A 19,986-nucleotide genomic window follows, 5' to 3' on the forward strand; every position below is an offset into this window, starting at 1 on the left:
TAAAAACCCAGAAATTTTGAGAATCTCAGGTATTTTCTATTAAATTTTTTTTAAAGTCTAAAATTTACTAGATAAGACTAAAAAAATTCAAACAAGTATTCTAAAAAACAAATTCTAATTTTGAAAGTGAAAAATTTCCTAGAAAGTACTCACAAATCTCAAGAAGTCAAACATTTTGAACTTTTGAAACTCAGAAATGTTGAAGTTTTTTTTCTTTTTCCTATCTTGACCCTAATAAAGCCGTCGTAGAAAACTGAGATTGTTTCTAGAGAAAGGAGCAAAAATACAGACTCAGTGCAGATTTTTTTGACAGTTTAACAGCTATTACATAGTTTGCAGAATACAAAGCAGTCCAGTTATATTTATGATCAAAAGAGGGTTAAGGGCTTCATCTCAGATGCTGCTGTCCTTTAAACGCTCATAATCGTTTTCTCTGAGTCCATCCCCGGCCGTGAAGCTCTCCTCCGTGGTCCGCTTGGCCTCCTTTGTCACCCTTTCGAACCTCTTCAGGAAAACGACGAGAGCCACCAGCAGAGCCCCCTGCACCGCCACAAACACCATCAGGGAGCCCAGAGAGGCCAGGGCCAGGTTGCAGTACCAGTAGTGGCAGGACTCCAGCACCTCCTCCTCGGTCAGATACACCACAGAGCGCCCCCTCAGGCTGGGAGGAGAACTGCAGTTCACCCCCAGGTAGGACGCGACGTCGGTGGTCTGACGTCTCAGCCAGGCTCGCAGGTAGAGGATGCCACAGTCACATATCCAGGGGTTGCCGTGGAGGGAGACGGAGCGCAGGGACGTCAGGTCGTCCAGCAGCCCGTTGGGAAGGGTGCTAAGCAGGTTGTCATGGAGACGCAGCTCGGTGGCTCCTGTCGGGAAACTGGAGGGCATGGACCCGGAAGTGAGAGACCTGCCGCTGCAGTCCACCCGACCACCCTGACAGGAGCAAGGGTCGGGGCACGCCAATGACCTGTGACCTCCGAGTAAGAAAAGACACAGGAGCAGGTGCGTCGTCATGGTTGCCAAACTGCAGGGAAGAAACAAAAGGTCACCGAGGTCAAAGAAGCACTTGAAGTAATTCTACTCTTACTTGACTACAATTTGTGGCGAGAGACTAACATGAGAGAAATAAAGCTGTAGCATTAAACCAAAGAAAGTCGAACAATTAAATAAAAATGCACAAAAAATTTAATTCAAGACTAAATCAAAAAACTAATACGGCAAGACCTTTTGAGCAATAAGAAAGAGAATTGAATGTTTTGATCAATTTGTACAATAAACCTAACTTTATAGAATTATTGATAACTAGGACCAATTTGTTTGAATTAGATTGAATTTGACTTATTTCTGTAAGTGACTTGAGACAATATTTGTTTTGAATTGAATAATTGAATGATTTGAATTTAAACAATGTCTAACGTCAGTAATCATGGAAGGCTGCATTCAAAGTGAAGCAATATTATTTATTTCAAATTAAAATTAGCTTAAAATACATCGTCTATCCAGAATCCTTTTGAACATTAATTGTCTTATATTTTTCTCTACAAAAACTGCTCAATTCTGGCAAATCTACAGATTTTATCCCACCAGTTTATGATTTTTCAGTAATTTTGTGTTGTTTTTCTTGGGGACTGAATTTGAAAAACTTTTTAAAAGATTTTATGCTTTTAAAAATTTATTATGTTCACCTAGACAACAAAACTTTTTCCTTTCAAGTTTATGTTACTGTTAGCACTGAATATGTTACAATAAAAATATCCACTGAAGAGTAACTTATTAAATATAAAACTAAATAAAAGTTTGACGCTTACCTTCGTTTCTAGACGTCCTCTGGAGACGAATTTCCTTCTTCTGGCTGATTTTTAGAAGAAAAATGTGGCGAGTGTGACAGCTGGCTCACACTGATAAACACTGCTGTCAAGTTATGAGCCTGTGCTCACACACACGCATGCACGCACACACACACACACACTGATAATCTACAACAGAGTAAGTCAGAAGATCCTCCTAACTCCTGGAAAACAAATAGAAAGCTAATCATAGAAAAATATTTGTCATAACTGGCATTAAAACTTTCAGCAGATTTAAATTTTGCTGTTGAGTAAAATCCATAATCAATAATAGAGAGATTCCAAAAGTAAAGGTTCTCTTACTAGAGAACTGCAAATTACTAGTAACATTTTAAATGGTCAATGCTGCTTCAATTATTAGGCTTCATCTTCATGTCAGATGTGTTTTTATTACTATTTGGATGTTTACTCACATGGTGCACCTTAGATGTTATTTCCATTTAAAATTCCTAGTAGTTTTTTGTTATTTTGTTAGTTTTAGCTATAAAAACTTTTGTCTTCATCTAAAACTTTGGGTGCAAATGCCCTCCGACGCCCCCTGGTGTCAATGTTGAGTCTCTGCTCTGGTGGAAACGCGATTCTGCAAAGGCTCCCCCAGATACACTCTTTGATATCATAGAACTTTATACATTTTAATTTAAATTCTCACTTTGACATGCTCAACAATCTGTGATTATGAAAGTTTTTGTTTCTCTCGCTCAAGACAAGGATTTAAATAAACTTTAGCACTCCTCTTTAGAAATCAATCTGCTAATTATACTGATTTTACGCTGCTGATTTAAGTGATTTCACATCTTTGCTTACCGTTTGTCTCATGCAAACACTCTCTGTTAGTGAAGATATATAGAAATCTTTTTAAGTTTGCAAAACATCTTAGTGTTGCTGACAAACTTTATATGAATAAATTACAGAAAATTGGATTTCTCCAGGATGCCAGACTGTTATTTTAAAGCTTTGGATATTTTAAATTGAAGCATTTTATTTCTTTGCTGTTTCATCTATACTTTAGGTACTTTACTGAATTAGAAAGCAAGAAAAGATATTCAAATATATTTTGATTAAGTAGCTTTGGATGGAAATGTTTATCTATTGTTACCTTCTGCAAAAATAGAAAATCCTTTATTATAACAATCTTTTTTTATTATTGTTTTTGGTTCACAAAGTACTGCAACAGGAACGTTGGTGCAGACACTCTATATTATATCCATGCATCCTCTGCCATACGGGATGACGACGCTGTGAGCAGAGGAAGGAAAAATGTCTGCAGGAGATAAACATGAATCAGCAGATCATGTTCCTGCAGAAGCTTCGTCTTCCAGCCCAGCTGATGTGTGGAAATGATGAAGGACACAGTGATGTGCTCACTGGACTCACACTCTAAAAATAAAACAACAATGAGTCAGAAAAAACAACAGCCTGACAAGAAGAGGAGTTTATTTATCACACCTTTGCAAAATGGGACACAAAGACTGAGCTCACAGCCTTCAGGGCTGTACAGGTCATCAGCAGCAGTAAAGTCAACACACACACACACATGCGCACACACACACACAGTCACCTGCACACACACTGCAGCCTTAGCTCACATGGATTTTTCACTACGTTAAGTGAACAACGATAAGTTTAAAACAGAAGCACAGACGTGGTATTGGCTCCTCATCACTTATTTCCCATAATGCCGTGGTGATGACGCAAACAGCACGCTGGAGGCATTAAATACAAGCACAAGGAATTGGATAAAAAGCAGTAAAAAATAGGCCCAAAGCTTCCAGGAGATATGAGTAATGACAGCATGCGCACACATGCACTCTTTAATGCACAAACCCTTGGTTTAGCTGTTAGCAGTGAGCGCATTTTAAGCCCAGACTTCATGTTAAAAAACCTGGAAAAAGATGTTTACACTGACCTTCATTACACTAAATGTTAATGAAGAAATTCACAGCAAATGTTTAATTTCAATGAATTGGAACTTCTTCAAACGGGGAAAATAGGGGAAAATGGACAGAAACCTGGAGTTGAAGAAATATGATACACTCGCATATCCAACACAGACTTGCATAATAAAAACAACACCCATGTTCAAATCTAATCATTAGCCTACAGCTCTTTACAAAACACCTCACATTATATCCAAACATGTTAAGCACTGCGTTATAAATTAGATACTGAGAAGTTATTTAAATTATATCTTAAAATTATTCGAGTTGATGTCACAGCCAGGGGCTCAAAATTGGAAAACACAAACAACCTCCAGGCAGACAGACAAAATGGAGCACCAAACTGAAGAGAAATGCAGAGTCCGCCGGGGTTTGCCGCTCAGAACAATCCAAATCCAGGTCTGAAGGTCTCACTGTCATTCCAGGAGAGGAACAGCAGGTGGCGCTGCAGGGCAGCTCTGGATATGTCACTGATCCTTGTCGTGCATCTGCTGCTGCATCTTATTCAACATTTCCTGCATCCGCTTCAGCTGCAGAGGGAATTAAAGTAAACACATGATAACTTGGGTGTTTTCAGAAATAAACAGGCTGTTCATGAAAAAATGAGAATATAAATGACTACTTTGAATAATTAATTGACCATACTTCACTATATGTTAGCACACGATTAATGATTAGCATATCATTGTAGTTCTTTTTCAAAGTATCGACCTTCCTAATCTTTTCCGTAATATTTTCAAATGTTCTCCTCACGTTGTCTCTTTTTCATATCTATTACATAATATAACATGCTCTATTCTATTGTTTCATATTTCTCACAGTAATCATGTTTGTTTTTAAGTAATCTGATTGACGTGGGTTTAGCTTTGAGCTACACTGCCCCCTATGGGTTTGGCGTGTTTAAAGCAACGCTAAGTAGCAGAATTTGGACAAAAACTTTTCTGAATCCAATCAAATGTATTCAATATTATTTTTTTAGACGACATAGCGGAGATATTTGTTTTTATAAAGACAAGCATTGAAGGCCTCAGTTAAATGTAAGCAGATTCAATTACAAACAGTCCATCTGGTTTTGACTTTATTGCTTTGGGAATTATTGCAACATGTCCCTTTGTGATGCGTTCAGTTATATTGCGAATTATTTTATGAAACTGGATTGTGAAGTGGAAAGGCAATTAACTCTAGACATGTTTATGTCCTTCTACATCTATTGTCTATATCTGGTGCAACCTCCAGCAGCCACTGGCCAAGAGAGAGCTACACCCTGAAAAAATGTAGACATTTGCTAGATCTTTTTTATGTTTTGTATCTACAATGATTTGTTGATCTGTTTTCTATATTTTTTTGCCCCTTACTGAGGAAATAAATGTAAAAAATTGTGAAAAAATTTTTTTTGAGGCCCCATGTGCTTTTAACTTAACTATTTTGGACACCACTGATTCACTCAGTAACTAATTAACAGTCATGAGTACCTGGTTTGTTCTTGCTGGAGAAAAAACCTACTGTTTCACCATTCAGCCATCCTCAGCTTTTATTAAACAAAAAGTCTAGATTTTTTCTGACCTCCTCGTCTTTCATCTTGATTAGCTTCTCAGTGTCTGCGTCTGGAGTGGACAGCGGCAGGATGGGGATTGGGCTCTCCATCCGGTTATCCTGAGCCAGTTTACTAAGAGACGGAAAAAGAAAGCAGAGGAGGGATGAAACGTTCTCTTCGGTCTGTAAACATCAGCGCTAGGTTCATGAAACATTCCCATTTTGCACCTTTTCTCCTCATCAGACTCTTTCTCACACAGAGAGACAAACCTAGTCATCTCCTGGATGCACTGCGCTCTGTAGTTTTCGTAGTGGACGTCGCAGGTTACATCTTTAAGGTCGTGCATGTGCGAGCGGATCAGCATGTTCCTCAGTTTCACAAAGTCGCAGTGCGACTGGTTTTCCACTGTGGACAGAAACATCTGCGTTTAATCAATAAGCCAGATTACAGCATTCCCACATAAGGATTTACACCACCGAATCATTTCCATAAACCTCTAAGTATTGATACCCTTAAACAAAATTCAGTCAAATATTTAATCTGTAAAGTCCACATGTATGCAGAGGTTGGCAGAATTTAACTCAAGTAAGAGTAAAAAGGTAGGTAATTGATCTGCCAGAGTTCCGCTGGGGTTGCTAGGTAACGGCCTGGGCTTCTCTGGAGTTGCTAGGTAACGAGGCAGTGCCTGCTGATTTGTGACTTACATTCCAGAGATTTTTGAGTAACTGATAAAATTATCAGTAATTTAATATCTAAAAACAACAAACAGATGGACCAAAATCTAAAATTAAGTGGAAATTTTGGTATTTTAAGGATGAATATTACAATAATTCATCTAAATAACAAAAAAAAACATAATCAGGCAAAATTACATTTTCCATATCAGTTTCTTTCAATAAAAAACTTAATAGAAACTGCAGATGTGTGTCTTTGTCTGGTTAAAACATGTTTTAGTTTCAGTGGGTAGAGAATCCAGATAATCCAATAACCGATCAGGGAGGAGATCAATCTTTTCCCAGATGTTTTTTATTAAAGCTACACACTGCAGCTTTAATGGACAAGCAGCTGAAGGAATGCATCGTTCATTTACCTTCAACGATCCCCCAGGGGTACAGCCTTCCTCTGACCCGCTGTCCCCTCGCCTCCACCACGGTGTTGCTGCCAATCACAGCGAACGGCGTGCACTCCTGCACGCATAAGGACGGGCTGTTATTTTGACCCCAGTTTGTACAGGAAACGCTGACTGAGCATGCTGGTGCACATTCACATAGCTAGACACATTCTCTAAAGACGCATGCAGCTGAAGAGACGCATCACTGGGACTGTTGAGACACGCAACAAACTGCATGCTGTTTATTTTCTGGCATTTAAAGGCAGATGAAGCAAATTCACACCCCAGGATTTTATTTGTTGTGAGACACTGCAACTTTTCAAAATAAGAGTGAATATATATTTTAACCATTCAACGAAAATGTATAGTGCAACGCAAAATATGCGTGCAGGTTTTTGCTTTTAATTTAGTTGAATTTGTTAGTAAAATGGAAACAGAAACATCCAGTGACTTTGCCCATTTAATAACTTTTCAAAATAAAGCAAGAGTGAGCCATATACTGTTTATGTTGCTGAAAAGACACAAAAAATCTAGAAAAAAAGGGATCGACTTAAAAAATGTAGGATGTGGCTTATTGCTTTTTTTTTTAATCTAGCAAACATGCAAGTCGTATTTATGTTTTCAATCTACAATAATTGATAGATCGCTTGTCTACAGAAATCTGACTGCTTTAGTTATTATTATAATCAATGTCAATGTCAAATTTATTTATTTATCCATTTTAAAAGCAGGTTAAAACTGCAACAAAGAGCTGTACACAAACAATACCACAGAATAAATTGATGAAAAAAATGAAATATTAAAATATTGTGTTTAGTTTACTGTAAAGTAGTTTATTGCAATTATAATTAAAAACATAAATACTAAAAGGTTTGTGGCCCCTGAAGTCCTCTCTGTGACAAAAGGTTTAAATATCATAGCTACATGTTTTAACTCCTTCATATTCAGAGGATTCACTATCCGTGGTTCGGACAAAGTTTCTCAATGTTAGCTCAATTCCTGCCAAATCAACAGCTAAATATGCTTAAATTAACACAGCTTGGCTGCTCTCAGACAAGGCCACCATTGTGTGCTCAGATTTTTACACACAGCTATGAGAGAGCGATCTCAGCTGCAGGTTTTCAGAATGAGCTTCAGAAAACCATGCAACTTTAATCTGTTTCTACTGGACCTGCTTAATTCCAGACAAAAAAAACGCCTTTTGTAAAAAACTCTTTATCCCAAACGCCTGATCTTTAATTTATGCACATTACTGTAACACTTTTGTTTTCTGCTAAAAAGGCATTTACTTGGAAGTAGCAAACACCACTGTGACATAAAACTGAAATTATTTGGGGGTGAAAAATCATAAAACACAACCTTAGGTTCACTTGTAATTCCTCAAAAGGGGTTTTACAGCAAACTATATTTAGTTAACCACAGATAATCAAATACATTACATAAATATACCAAAAGCCTTCATGAGTCTGAGTCTGACTAATGAAAATGCATTCATTAAAAAAATGTTTAGAAAAATCCTGGAGTATTCAGCAAACAGATATTGAATGTAAGCAATAAATCAATTAATCGCATGATAAATTAAAGATCTCAATAATGTCTATTTGAATGATTGACTGTTTTTCTCTTTCTACCAAAAACTGGAGTATTGGTCTCACCAACCGCTGAAGGACAACTATGTTTATAGAAACTTCATGATTCATTTCATTTGTTGTTTTGTTTATTTATGTTTGAATATTTAAAAAAATTTCCAGTTCCAGTGTCAAATGTTTATTAAACGTTTGTGGTCTTTGATAGGGCAGACTTGCATTATTGTGCCGTTATCAATACATGGTCTCAAAACAACATCGTTTATTGCAATAATTATTGGGATAATTTATCGTCCAGTAAAATTTGTTATCAAGACCAAACTCCAGATTTTAAAAATAGTGGTGAAAGGACAGAAAATGTTTTGTTTTTTTTCCTGGCAAAAAATATCACAGATTTCGTAAAAACAAAAGCAATTTATTTCTGGTGTTGGATTTCTTTACTGGCTTCATAAATGCAGTAAATAAGGAGGTTGTGTTTTTACAAATTGTGTTGAAAAAAACACTAATGTTGGTGCTGCAGCAGTAAACAGCTAAAACTCGCCTTCAGTTCTTTGTCGAGTTGCTTAAACTCCTCGTCCTCGTCAGAGTCACACTCAGGAAACTGGTACACTTTGATCCCAAACTTGTCTATTTCCTCTCGTATCTGTCAGAGAACAAACACAAAGACATTTGTCCAAATACAAACATGCTGTTAAATCATTGAATCTGTGCCTCTGAAACTCACTCTGTCTTTAAGCTTTTTTATCTCATTGGGAGTGAGGCAGTCGGCTTTTGCGATGAGAGGAATGATGTTCACTTTTTCATGAAGAGCCTTCATGAACTCCACGTCCACGGGACGTAAGCTGTGAAGAAAAATCCAGGCTCTAGCTTAGTTTTCTTTTGTTTTGCATATATGTATAAGTTGCATAAATATGTGTGATTACCCATGGCCAAAGGGAGGGATGAAGTAGAGGCAGCAGTGGACTCTGTTGTCCTGGATGTTCTTCCTGTTCAGGCCGCTCTCGTCCCTGAAGTATTGCTCAAACTGCTGATCGATATAATCTGTGATTGGCTTCCAGCTAGAACACAGGCAAATTAAGAAGAAAACATTTATTTGTACTGCACCATTAACAAGAAAATTCAATTTTAAAACATGTGCATCATGTGGACAACTTGGACAAGATGGTGCAATATTTGGAACAGAGACGTTGAATCTGCTGTTGAGAAATTGATCATTTAAAAGTGACCTTTTATGCTTCCTTGAACAGGTTAGGGTAAATCTATGGGCTAAGCAAAGCATATTCAATGCATTTATTGTACATGATGATGATGATGATGAGATTTTAGTCTGATCAGTTCTTCCTATTTTAACCTCCTTTCAGAATGAGCTATTTTAGTTCATCTTGACACTTTAAATCCAATTAATCTGCTGCTGGCCAAGACCCCCAACTCATCATTCACACTCATATGTGAAAATGGCTACAAAAATATGCACAATTATACAACCGTACATCTTTGAAAAGCAGTAGTAGAGCCTCCTGCACAACCAACAAGAATGCACCAAGTGGTTTCTGGATGGTAAGTCAACAACAAAACACTTTGTACAGCACATAAATTATTTTTAGATGAACATATTTGCATGTGCATGCAAATAAATTTATTTATTTATTATTGAATTCATATTGAATTACTTACATCACTCTTAGGTATATATGTATGTACATATATTATAAACATTATCTCTTATGGTCATGTTTTTATTATTAATATTTAATAAGTTAGATGGAGTAGCTTGTCGACGAATAAGCAATTACATCAGAGGGATCAAGGAATTCTATTCTATTCTATTCTATTCTATTCTATTCTATTCTATTCTATTCTATTCTATTCTATTGTGGTAAAACCTTCTGTGAAAATGTGCCAGTTCCGCTGGGGTTGCTAGGTAACGGCCCGGGCTTCCCTAGAGTTGCTAGGTAACGGGGCAGTGCCTGCTGATTCCGGAGGTTTTTAAATTGTTTTTTATTTTGTTTTTTTAGGTTTTTTTGTTGTTTTACAGACAACAAAAAATCTTAATTTACTAAAAAATGGTGGGGTGTTTTTTTTTTTTTTATGGAGCCCCTATAAGGGGACATGAAGAAAGAAAGAAAAAAAAGAAATCCCGACTTACTTTCTGGAGATCCTGAAATCCTGACTTTTTTCTCCAGATCCCGAAACATTTTTCTCGAGATCCCGAGAAACTAAGTCAAGATCCTGACTTAGTTTCTTGGGGATCCAATTCCTTCAACACCAAGCGCACATCTTCTTTTCTCACACGAAGTCCATGCTCTCTGCATTTAGCGTACATCCATCGGTAACTGTGAAGCTGTCCAGAGGACTGCAGCCGGTTATTAATGAATTCAACCAAAACTGCCACGTCGGAATAGGACTTGCGCCGAATGAGTCCTCGCGCACTGAAAACTCTCTTCAGATGTCTCTCATTTATACAAAAACCATGTCTACTGTCAAGCACTGATTTGATGTGTTTATACTCAAGCCCAAGCTCGAAATAAAAATCTATATATCTATCCCATGTGTGTGTGTCCTCCATCACTGTGATTTTGTCATTATGTACTGATCCTGGTCCGGATAAGGTTTCTCGGGATCTGGAGAAAAAAGTCGGGATCTCAGGATCTTGACTTAGTTTCTCGGGATCTCAAGAAAAAAAGTCGGGATTTCTTTCTTCTTCTTTTTATTTCCTCCATGTCCCCTTAGGGGCTCCGTAGTTTTAGAATCAGTAGAAACCCAAATAGAAATAAAAAAATCCACAAAAGGTGAATTCTGCGTAACATCTTCACCTTTAAACCATGCTGTACCAATGCCATCTCAGTGCAGTGTTTTATGGCATCAACCAGCGACATCAGCGTAAAAAGGTTAATCAGCAGGCCCGACTCACCACTCGTTGTTATTAACGGCGTCTCCGAACCCCGGCGTGTCCACTATGGTCAGCTTGAGCTTCACTCCCTTCTCCTCGATGTCGACGGTGTGCTTGATGATCTCCACAGTTTGGTTAATCCGCTCTGCAGAGCATCAGCGCAGGATGAAGGTCAGTGGGAATTGGATTAAATACATCAGGGACAGAGCAAAATAAGCTCTGCTGCTGGGTTATGTTGAGATAACCTCTAAAAATAATATTAGTAATTCTGGACATTAAGAAATGGCTTTGAACATGAATGCAAGGATGCTAGTCAAGGCCGAACTGTTTTTAACTGCATGCTTGTATTGCAGCCAGCAGAAAACTTTAAATAATACAGATAAGACATAGTGGAGATTCACCTTCGGCATTTAGTAACTTCCTGTCTTTGTAGAGGTCTGTGAGGAACAGACTGTTGACCAGAGTGGACTTTCCCATACCAGACTCTCCTGTAAGACACAGAGATGTGACCGCACATTTAAAAAAAGATCAACAAAATCCAAAAAAGATCCATTTCTGGATAATTACAAATCTGGAAACAGACAAAAACTGGACAGCGTAACCTCTAAGGAAGACGGTTCAGCATTTTTCTTCTGATAAACTGTCAGATGTGATGGAGTTATTTACATCCTAGAAACTGACCTGCAACCATCAGGGTGAAATCGAAGCCTTTCTTCACAGATTTCCTGTGGACCTGGTTTGGCAGAGTTGCAAAACCCACATACTGTTTCTCCTAGAAAAAATAAAAACACAAGTGTTACTGAAAACTGTCTATTTTCAGTTTTTATTGAAATTAAGCCAATCTTAAAATTGCGGACTTTGCAAACAAACAATTCATCTAATTTAAAATAAGAAATATTACATTAAAACAACAATTGTGCGGATTTGCTGCCCATAAGAGCAGAAGTGCATTCCTTACACTGTAAAAACACAGAATATTAACAAGTATTTTTGGTCTAGTTTCTAGTAAAACTGAAATAAGAGCAAAACTAACTTACAAGTAACTTTCCAGCAAGAAATGGATACTTGTTTTAAGTAAATAACTCAGTACTTGTTCCATGTTATAAGTTAATTTATCTGCCAATAGAACAAATTCTTTTTTATCAATACTAAGGGATTATTCACTTAAAACAAGCTTCTATATCTCAACAAAAAGTTACTTTTAAGTTAGTTTGTCATATTTCAAATGTACTATGATATTTGCACTAGCAACTAGACCAAAATACTTGGTGAGATTTTGTGTATTTTTCAGACACTAAGAATCAGGAACTGAAAGGCTAAGAAAACGTTATTTCTACACACAAAGAAGCCGGTTCTACAACAGCAGACATGGGTTCAATGAATACTCGTCTTAATCCTGAAAGCTTCAGGAACAAAAAACTCTAATATCTTCCGTTACTTTTAGTATGTTGAGTTTTAGATCACACCTCACAAAAACAGTCCTTAATTCACGTGTTTCTCTCAACCGTACAGTTTCTGTCTGAGCTCGCAGGAATGTCACATGACCGCAGTTTTAGGAACTTGTTTTGCTTAATCCCTCTGCAGTGAGGTTGTGGCAACATCTGCGTTCCTTGTGGCCCCGTTTGTCTTTTTGAGAGTTCAGATCTGATGTGTGCACTGAGACACGAGAACGTGAAATTGCTGCTTTACATAGAAATGGTTTGAATTTTTGTAAAGTGTAACTGCTTCCAGTGGTTACATTTATTTTATTTTAGGTGGTAAAATTTAGGGCGTCTAATCCAGATTAACACAGAAAGGGAAATAAAAGTTATTTGGAGGTTTCTGTTTTTAAGTTTTTGCTGATTCGAAGGTTTTGCCATATTAAAAAACCTCATAATTGTCTCAGCAGCTGTTGTGTTGTAATGTGGATTTTAACACGTCACTTTGAGTCAGACAATTAGAGGAACTGATTTCACATTCCTACATGATGTTGCACCATGAGCTTTCTTCTGTGTATGAAACCATCCGTCTCAAACCACCAAGGAGTTGCATCAACTTCTTATGAGAATCTTCCTGATTCTTCCAGAAACAGAAGATAAGAAACCATTGATCTGATTCAGGCATGAAGAAGCAGGGAAACATGTGAAACATTGGAGGATGCCAGATGTTAGACGGACATTACAGACCGTTGTTCTACATCTCCAGATTAGAGAAATATCACTTCTGTACTCAGATGTCTCATTTTGTTTTAGCTGTACATGAGGAAAAAAAAATAGGAATCCCCCCAAAATCCAATATGGCCGCCATCATATAAAATGTGAACCAAGGTGTTAGTTTTCAAAATTGCTAAAATGTTTAACCATTTCTACAGTATAAGGTCCTCTTAATGTCATGCCAGCGTACACTGACCCTCCCCCACCTATTGCTGCACCCTGTTAGCTTGCTGAAAGAAAGCTTTTTGTTTGGTAAAGAAAAAAACAGTTTGACTGCTTGGAAATATGCCTGCCTGTTATTGATTTGTTTTGCTTGTAGCTTGGTCACTTAGCACAACGATTTAAAATACAATAGGTTTCAACTTTGAGTCAAATCAAACGGCAAATAACTGAACACGTTTATTTACAACATTACAAACCTTCATGAAAAAAATGTAAAAACAAACTACAGACGTTTCTGATCTCACTGTGAAGAGAGATCTGTTTTTTATGTAAACATATAAACATAAAAAACATATTGACTCCTACCCACTGTCATACTTTTAACATGAAATGTTTCGGTCTCAGACTTTGGCAAAGCAAGGCAACAAGATGTTGTATATTACCGTAGTTTCACTTTTTTGACTTCCAGGTTTGACCAATTTGCACATGTTCCAATTATAGATGTGCAAAGATTTTGATTTTTCTTTATGTAAATTTACTAAATGACAATGTGGTTATAATACAATGCTCTTTCATGTCAAAGTAGGACATAAAAACATAATAAAAAATATATAAAGAACATGAAAAAGTCTAATTAATTTAAAAAATATATATATTTAAAATTATACACCATACAGAGTGCTGTGAAACAGTGTTAGAGAGGTATTTCTTTTTTGTTTTTGCTTTTTCACAACAAATATATCACATCATCAAACTATTTAAAGTAAGATAATATTTTACTAATATAATTGCTGATTCATTAATTAAATATGATTGACCACACTTTTTGGCAACTTAGTTCAATTTCAATAGCCCATCCCTTTTTACTACTAAAATCAGGAAATCAGTAAAACAGAACATGTTTGACAACATGAACTAGCGCCAGCATCTGATGCCATTAACACTGATTGATGTGGAAAGGTTACGAAGCCATTAGTAAAGCTTTGGGACTCCAGTGAAACCAATTTTACAGACATTATCCACAAAAGGAGAAAACATGGAACAAAAAAACCTTCCCAAATTACTCCTAGAGATTATGAACGACTTGCAAAAGATCACACAAGAACACAAAACAACAACTAACACTTTCATACACTTAATAAAATAACATCACCATTTAAAAATAAACTTTTTTGTCTTATTTTACAATGTGAAACATCTTTTTTTTTAATGGCAGATCAACAACGAAACACTTGTTTTTCTACTGTACAGCGCAAACAGCGGTAAAACTAGTTGTCCAAAAGTACTGTAACTCAGCGTGGGTTGCTAGGAGACGGGCTGGGCTTGGCTGGGGTTGCTAGGTAACGGCACAGTGCCAGTTGAATGTAACTTCACAAAGACCAAAAAACACGAGCTTAATGCCAAAGAACAGTTTTGTGGGTTTTTTTTAAGAACTTGGGCTGTTTTTATACCAAATGGTATAAAACATACAAAAAGTGAATTTTGCATAATAGTTTCCCTTAAGAAGAAATATTTGAGATGGGGCACATAACTCATCAAAGAACTACACAACTGATTTGCAATTTTAGCACCAAAATCATAAACAAAAATCCCCAAAAAACGTCAAAAGCAGAAGCAGACTCCCAATTAGCTGAGACGACTTTTAATGTCAAGACAAATTAAATCAAAGATCTGAGGAGCTTGTGCCGCAGTAAAATTACCACAGCAGACAGAAAAGCTTCAAATATATGGAAAGACTCGTGCAGAGCATTCCTCTGAGAGCGGCTGAGAATAACCAACGCCTCAGACTTTCCAGAAACACAAAGGGAACCACAGGATACCAGTCTCCCACTGTGTGGCACAGCAGCTCCTGCTACCGCTGCATCTGGCGGAGCGTCACCCCGACCCTACAGTACGACGCGCCGACATGTGGAGAGATAAACAAACATTCAAGCCATGCAGAGAGCATTCACTCACACGGACAGAAGCTACATTCAACAGACCTGAAAAGCTCCTTTTCTAACCCAGTCAGCGTGTGAGGCGAGCGTCCTCACACGCTGTCATAACTTGTCACAGGCGTTTCCGACGGCTCTCTTCCCTCGGGCGAGGATCGCATTTATTAAAACAGACACACAAACGTTTACGCGCATGCAAAACAAAAAGAGCAGGAGGTGAAAGATGAGCTGCTGATGAGGCTGGAGAGAAACCCCCCTCAGCAATAATCTGACACCCTGCAGAAATATATCTGAGAAAAATAAGTTGGCAGAAATTTTAAAGCGAAAGATCAACTCAGTTCTTTATGCTTTTTTATAATCATGCAAATAGGGTCGTTTCAACATTTTTCACACGTTTTGCCTAATTTGTTTAAATGTACCCTTAGATAAAAGTTGTTTATTCAAGTGCGCTATGAGTGTAAAGCAAACTTAAGTAAAGGTTACTTTATTTAATTTATATTTCATATACTTCGGAATACATCGAAAAGTATTCAACTGAGTACATTAATAATGCTGAAGCTTATATGTGTACATTAGTAAAGCTCATTTCTGCCACAAAGTACTGATAGTTTAAATCTTGATTAAAGTCCAGAATAAAGTTAAGTTATGCTACATTGAATATGGCAGAATAAGTTTGATGTATTATCTGTTATACATGCTCAGTGATAAAGTTTACAGTAAGTACCTAAATCTTTACATACTTAAAAAAAAACACAAACATTTGACTTAACTTTATGAATCACATTCTAGTCCCTTTCATAAATAAACCACAAATATAAACCTAGTAAAGCAGAATTTGGTAAACTTAAAATGACCTTATGACAGTACACTTAAATTTACTTCTTACAAACTAAAAAATGTCCCAGTATAGTTCGAATAAGTATACTTTCTAGTCCACTACAGGGTCCGTTTATTCATTAAAATGAACTCTTCGCTGAATGTATTCATATATATCCATCTCTTTACCTTCTGTCTTGCGGTTCTCACTCGTGGGCACAGAAGCCGTTCCACCAGTTTCTCTTGCAGCATGATGGCATCCATCCTAAACCGCTCCGACACTGACGGACCAAAATAGCCACCGGTCTCACAAAACTGAAGCGGCAGCCCAGCAGGGAATGAAGGAAAAAAAACGTCTCTTTTCCTGTTTTCTCTCCTTGCATACGTCTGTCCTACACTCCCTTCGTTTGTTTTCCTCCCAGCCCCGCTTCTTTGTTTAATTCTATCTTTTCTGTGCCCTACAGCGGTCCGGCTCTCCCTGTTCAGACAGGTATGAAGAAAGTTTCCCTACGAAAAGTGGAGGCAAGCAGGGAGAAAGAGAGAGAGAGAGAGAGAGAGGTGGCAATTTGAGGGAGGAAACAAGGGAGGGATGGAAGAGGCAAAGGTCTGAAGGAAACCCATTCATTCAGTCCAGATTCCCTCCCCCCGCTCAGACAGACACATGAAAAATAAAATCTCCAAACTCTGAAATGACCAGCTTCACTCCCTTTGGTTTGCTCAACATGTGAAACCTAAAGGAACCTGTTCCAACCTGAAGGAAACAAAAGCTTTTGGTGTAACAAACGCTGCAAGTACAGACAAATGCAGTGAGGTTATCACAATACAAAAATTAACCTGCCAGTCATCCAGCGCTCAGGTTTATGAATGTACTGATTTGAACCGGACAGAGAGGAAAAAACAAACTCCACTTAAACCAACTATTCTGAAAGCGCAACATGTTTAAACAACAACTATTTTATTAACGTCATTCAGTGTCAGGGAACTGCAAAAACAAACTCTTCTCTTCTCTGACTGTAAATGCAAAAAAGCAACAGCACATTGACAGCCAATTACACTTGTTTTAAACAGTGCTTGTGCCACTCCCCTATTACCTTTCTAATTGCCACCCTGGGTAACCGCCCATGTGGCCCATGCCACAAACAGCCACTGGTCAGAAGAGCAGACAAACAGGAAAGTGTTGTGTATGGACATGTGGGGTATAATATCTACCAAAAAGAGGTCATTCAGAGTTATGAGTCATTTCAGTCACTTAAACTAAACATGAACAAGAAACAAAATGAATGGAAATCAAGTGGAATGATTAAACAACAGGAGACATAAACTGACCCATGATGGTCAAATACAGCTGGAACCAGGCAGATTTGGGTTTAAAATAATATTTCAAATTCACCAACATGTTTCTTTTGACAATGGGAAAGAGAATCAGTGGTGGGAACTAAAGATTAGAGTGATAGCAAGGAAGATTTGGAGCTAATTAGCTGTTGACTACACCCCCCCACCCCTCACTCAAAAAATGTCTGCAAACAGACATACACAATTATAAAAACAGTTTGTGGACATTTAATAAACATAATTTCTGAGTGGTTAGTCAACAACAAAACACCTGTCTTTGCTATTGTACAACCAGGTGACTAAACTGCCGGAGTTCCGTTTGGGTTGCTAGGTAACGGGGCTGGACTTAGCTAGGGTTGCTAGGCAACTGCGCAGTGCATGAATGTGACTTAAAATCAGGAGGTTTCTGAACTGGCTTGTTTTCTATACACCAAAAAACATTAACTTATTGTTTCTTTAAGCCCTTGGGATGTTTTCAGATGAAAGTGAGATCCGAATGGAAGCATAAAATGTGTAAAATGTGAAATTTGCATAGTAGGTTCCCTTAAAATAAAAAGTATTGGTATTGACGACACTGGCCTGGTATTTACTTGGTATCTGATCGATATAAAAATATATCACCGCACACAAAGTAACTAATCTCCCCTCTTCCTAACACAATATTAGCTTACTGTAGCGGTTAATTTGTAGTCTTATTAGAAGGAGAAGAAGAAGAAGTGGCCCAGTGCTGTAATCTGAGCTGAAATAAAATACTTTATGTGCAGTTGGTGATAAAAGTTGCGCTCAACTGGCATAAAGAAACAATCAGCCAGCATGTCTTCTCTTCTTGGCATTGCAGGAGTTTTTCTATATGTGTGCAGCTGAGGTACATTCATGGCAGAGGTTGAAGACAATTGATTCCAGATGTTACACTGGCATGTGTGTGTGTGTGCGTGTGTGTGCGTGTGTGTGTCTGATGGGTGTGTCTGACTAACATATAATGTGGGCAGCAGAAGTTAAACATTCTTTGAAATAAAAGAAGGACTGTTTTTCTTCCCGCTGACGTGACCAGCGCTGATGCCACGTACAGGATGTTTCAGCCCACCACCAGAGGGCGACAGAGGACGAAACTGGGATAAAGTTAGGAAAGGGAAAGCCCAGTGTTTCCAGTTGAAATAATGGAACTGTGGTTGATTCATTAGTTGGATAGTGAAGACCCCAGCAGAGTGAGTTATGAGTTTGAGTGGAACGATGTGTGAGTGACGGTCTGAGCAAAAGAAAGGAGCAGATGTCTTTAATTGGCCCCACATTTTAGGGTTAGGGTTAGGGACAGCTGGTTACTGGTCCCTCTCAGTAACCAGCTGTCCCAGTTCTCCCATTCACAAACACAAAACCAGACAAACAGGGCAATATAATCACTTATCCACACTTCTATTGTTACAACTTCAATTAAATATTCAGCCTGAGTGAAAGTAAGCTGTTCTCTTGCTTTGTGAGCGATAAGTGGTAAAATTTCACCACTTAAAAACTCAACACAGTGAAAGCTGGCATGAAACTCCGGAGTTTACACTATGGACTCAAATAAATGCAGAAAACTGTTTTTTTCTTTCTTGATTATTTTTTACATTTTTAGCACAAATTATTTTCAGTATCAAATGTTTTTGTTTCACTCAAATGTTTTTTTTATCAATGCTAAAATTCCTTTTTTGTCATTTTTTAAAATACCTTTATTTTTTTCTCATTTAGAATGTTACAAATCAATCATTGCTGATAACAATCGTATTTATCCAGTGAGTACTAATTTTGGTAAATGGAAAAGACAGAAAACAAGGGAACTATTAGAGAGATCTACTTTTAGAGCTAAAAGAAAGAAATCTTTTCTGTTTTGCAGTTTTACTTTCTTCAGAAACCAGAAAAAAATATGTTATTTATAAAACTTAAAGTGAATTTCAGCAGTTTGGAGCCTCCCTAAAGCATTAGACTTTCTGCTGCTGACATTTCTGTGGTTTTTGCTTTCCCATTAGGGTGACAAAGAAGTGCATATTTCCGGCTCCTGCTGCATTTGTCAGATTGTTGGATGGTCTGCAGAGGCCAAGATCCAGAGGTCAGTGACTAAATCAGCAGGCATCACTCAGCTCCTTCCTCTTGCTTATTCAGACTTGAAGTGATTCCCAGAGAGCCACAGCAGTGAACGCAGCCCACAGAGTGCTCATCACACCACAACTTTCCCCTGCAAACAGCTGAAGAAAGAGCAGAAATCCATCCATGTGATATTACAACACAAACACACAGACTGGATGAAACGGAGATTTCAACCTCAAGCTACAACGTTGCCTCAGGGTGACAGAAACTAGAAATTAAGAAATTAAATCAACAAGATTGTATAGAAAAGTGATCAATATCAATAGATAATAGTAAGTTAAATACTATATAGAAAATTCACTGAACTCTCACAGCTAACTAAGCAAGGCTGGTAGCAAGATGTTGCTTTCTGGGCCGTCCTTCGACCAGTTTCTAAAAGCTTTCTTAGAACAGAGAGCAAAAGCCGCTCCAGGACTGAAACTGAAACCGAAGAGAAAAGGACACTCAGGTGGGTTACACACACACACACACACACACACACACACACACACACACACACACACACACACACACACACACACACA

General features: G+C 37.8%; 2 protein-coding genes and 1 long non-coding RNA gene across 6 annotated transcripts in view; 1 reads left to right on the forward strand and 2 right to left on the reverse strand.

Moving 5' to 3' along the window:
* Nucleotides 1–146: 146 nt before the first annotated feature.
* Nucleotides 147–1,897, reverse strand: gp1bb (glycoprotein Ib platelet subunit beta). The gene is made up of 2 exons (XM_008418163.2): nucleotides 1,809–1,897; nucleotides 147–1,024 (listed from the first exon to the last, which is right to left on the reverse strand). Exon 2 carries the CDS (start codon nucleotides 1,012–1,014, stop codon nucleotides 394–396), a length of 621 nt encoding a protein of 206 aa, XP_008416385.1. The 5' UTR covers nucleotides 1,015–1,024; nucleotides 1,809–1,897; the 3' UTR covers nucleotides 147–393.
* On the forward strand, nucleotides 915–3,893 carry LOC103470040 (uncharacterized). The gene is made up of 3 exons (XR_534440.2): nucleotides 915–1,002; nucleotides 1,821–1,918; nucleotides 3,011–3,893. It is a non-coding gene; the product is annotated as an uncharacterized LOC103470040 (long non-coding RNA).
* Nucleotides 3,265–19,986, reverse strand: part of septin5a (septin 5a) — a 23,066-nt gene continuing 6,344 nt past the window's right edge. For 2 of the 4 annotated variants that reach the window (XM_008418162.2, XM_008418161.2), the window contains 10 exons: nucleotides 11,587–11,677; nucleotides 11,307–11,393; nucleotides 10,927–11,050; nucleotides 8,939–9,073; nucleotides 8,740–8,857; nucleotides 8,557–8,658; nucleotides 6,409–6,505; nucleotides 5,546–5,723; nucleotides 5,348–5,450; nucleotides 3,265–4,314 (listed from right to left, as the gene is read on the reverse strand). In XM_008418162.2, coding sequence (XP_008416384.1) covers nucleotides 4,252–4,314; nucleotides 5,348–5,450; nucleotides 5,546–5,723; nucleotides 6,409–6,505; nucleotides 8,557–8,658; nucleotides 8,740–8,857; nucleotides 8,939–9,073; nucleotides 10,927–11,050; nucleotides 11,307–11,393; nucleotides 11,587–11,677 — 1,098 coding nt within the window. In that variant the 3' untranslated portion in view covers nucleotides 3,265–4,251. Of the gene's footprint in view, nucleotides 4,315–5,347; nucleotides 5,451–5,545; nucleotides 5,724–6,408; nucleotides 6,506–8,556; nucleotides 8,659–8,739; nucleotides 8,858–8,938; nucleotides 9,074–10,926; nucleotides 11,051–11,306; nucleotides 11,394–11,586; nucleotides 11,678–16,198; nucleotides 16,601–19,986 lie in introns of those variants that run through there. The other 2 variants (XM_008418159.2, XM_008418160.2) reach the window with 2 other exon arrangements.

The sequence above is a fragment of the Poecilia reticulata genome, linkage group LG9 (genome assembly GCF_000633615.1).
Source record: "Poecilia reticulata strain Guanapo linkage group LG9, Guppy_female_1.0+MT, whole genome shotgun sequence".
In the NCBI taxonomy this organism is placed as follows: Eukaryota; Metazoa; Chordata; class Actinopteri; order Cyprinodontiformes; family Poeciliidae; genus Poecilia; species Poecilia reticulata.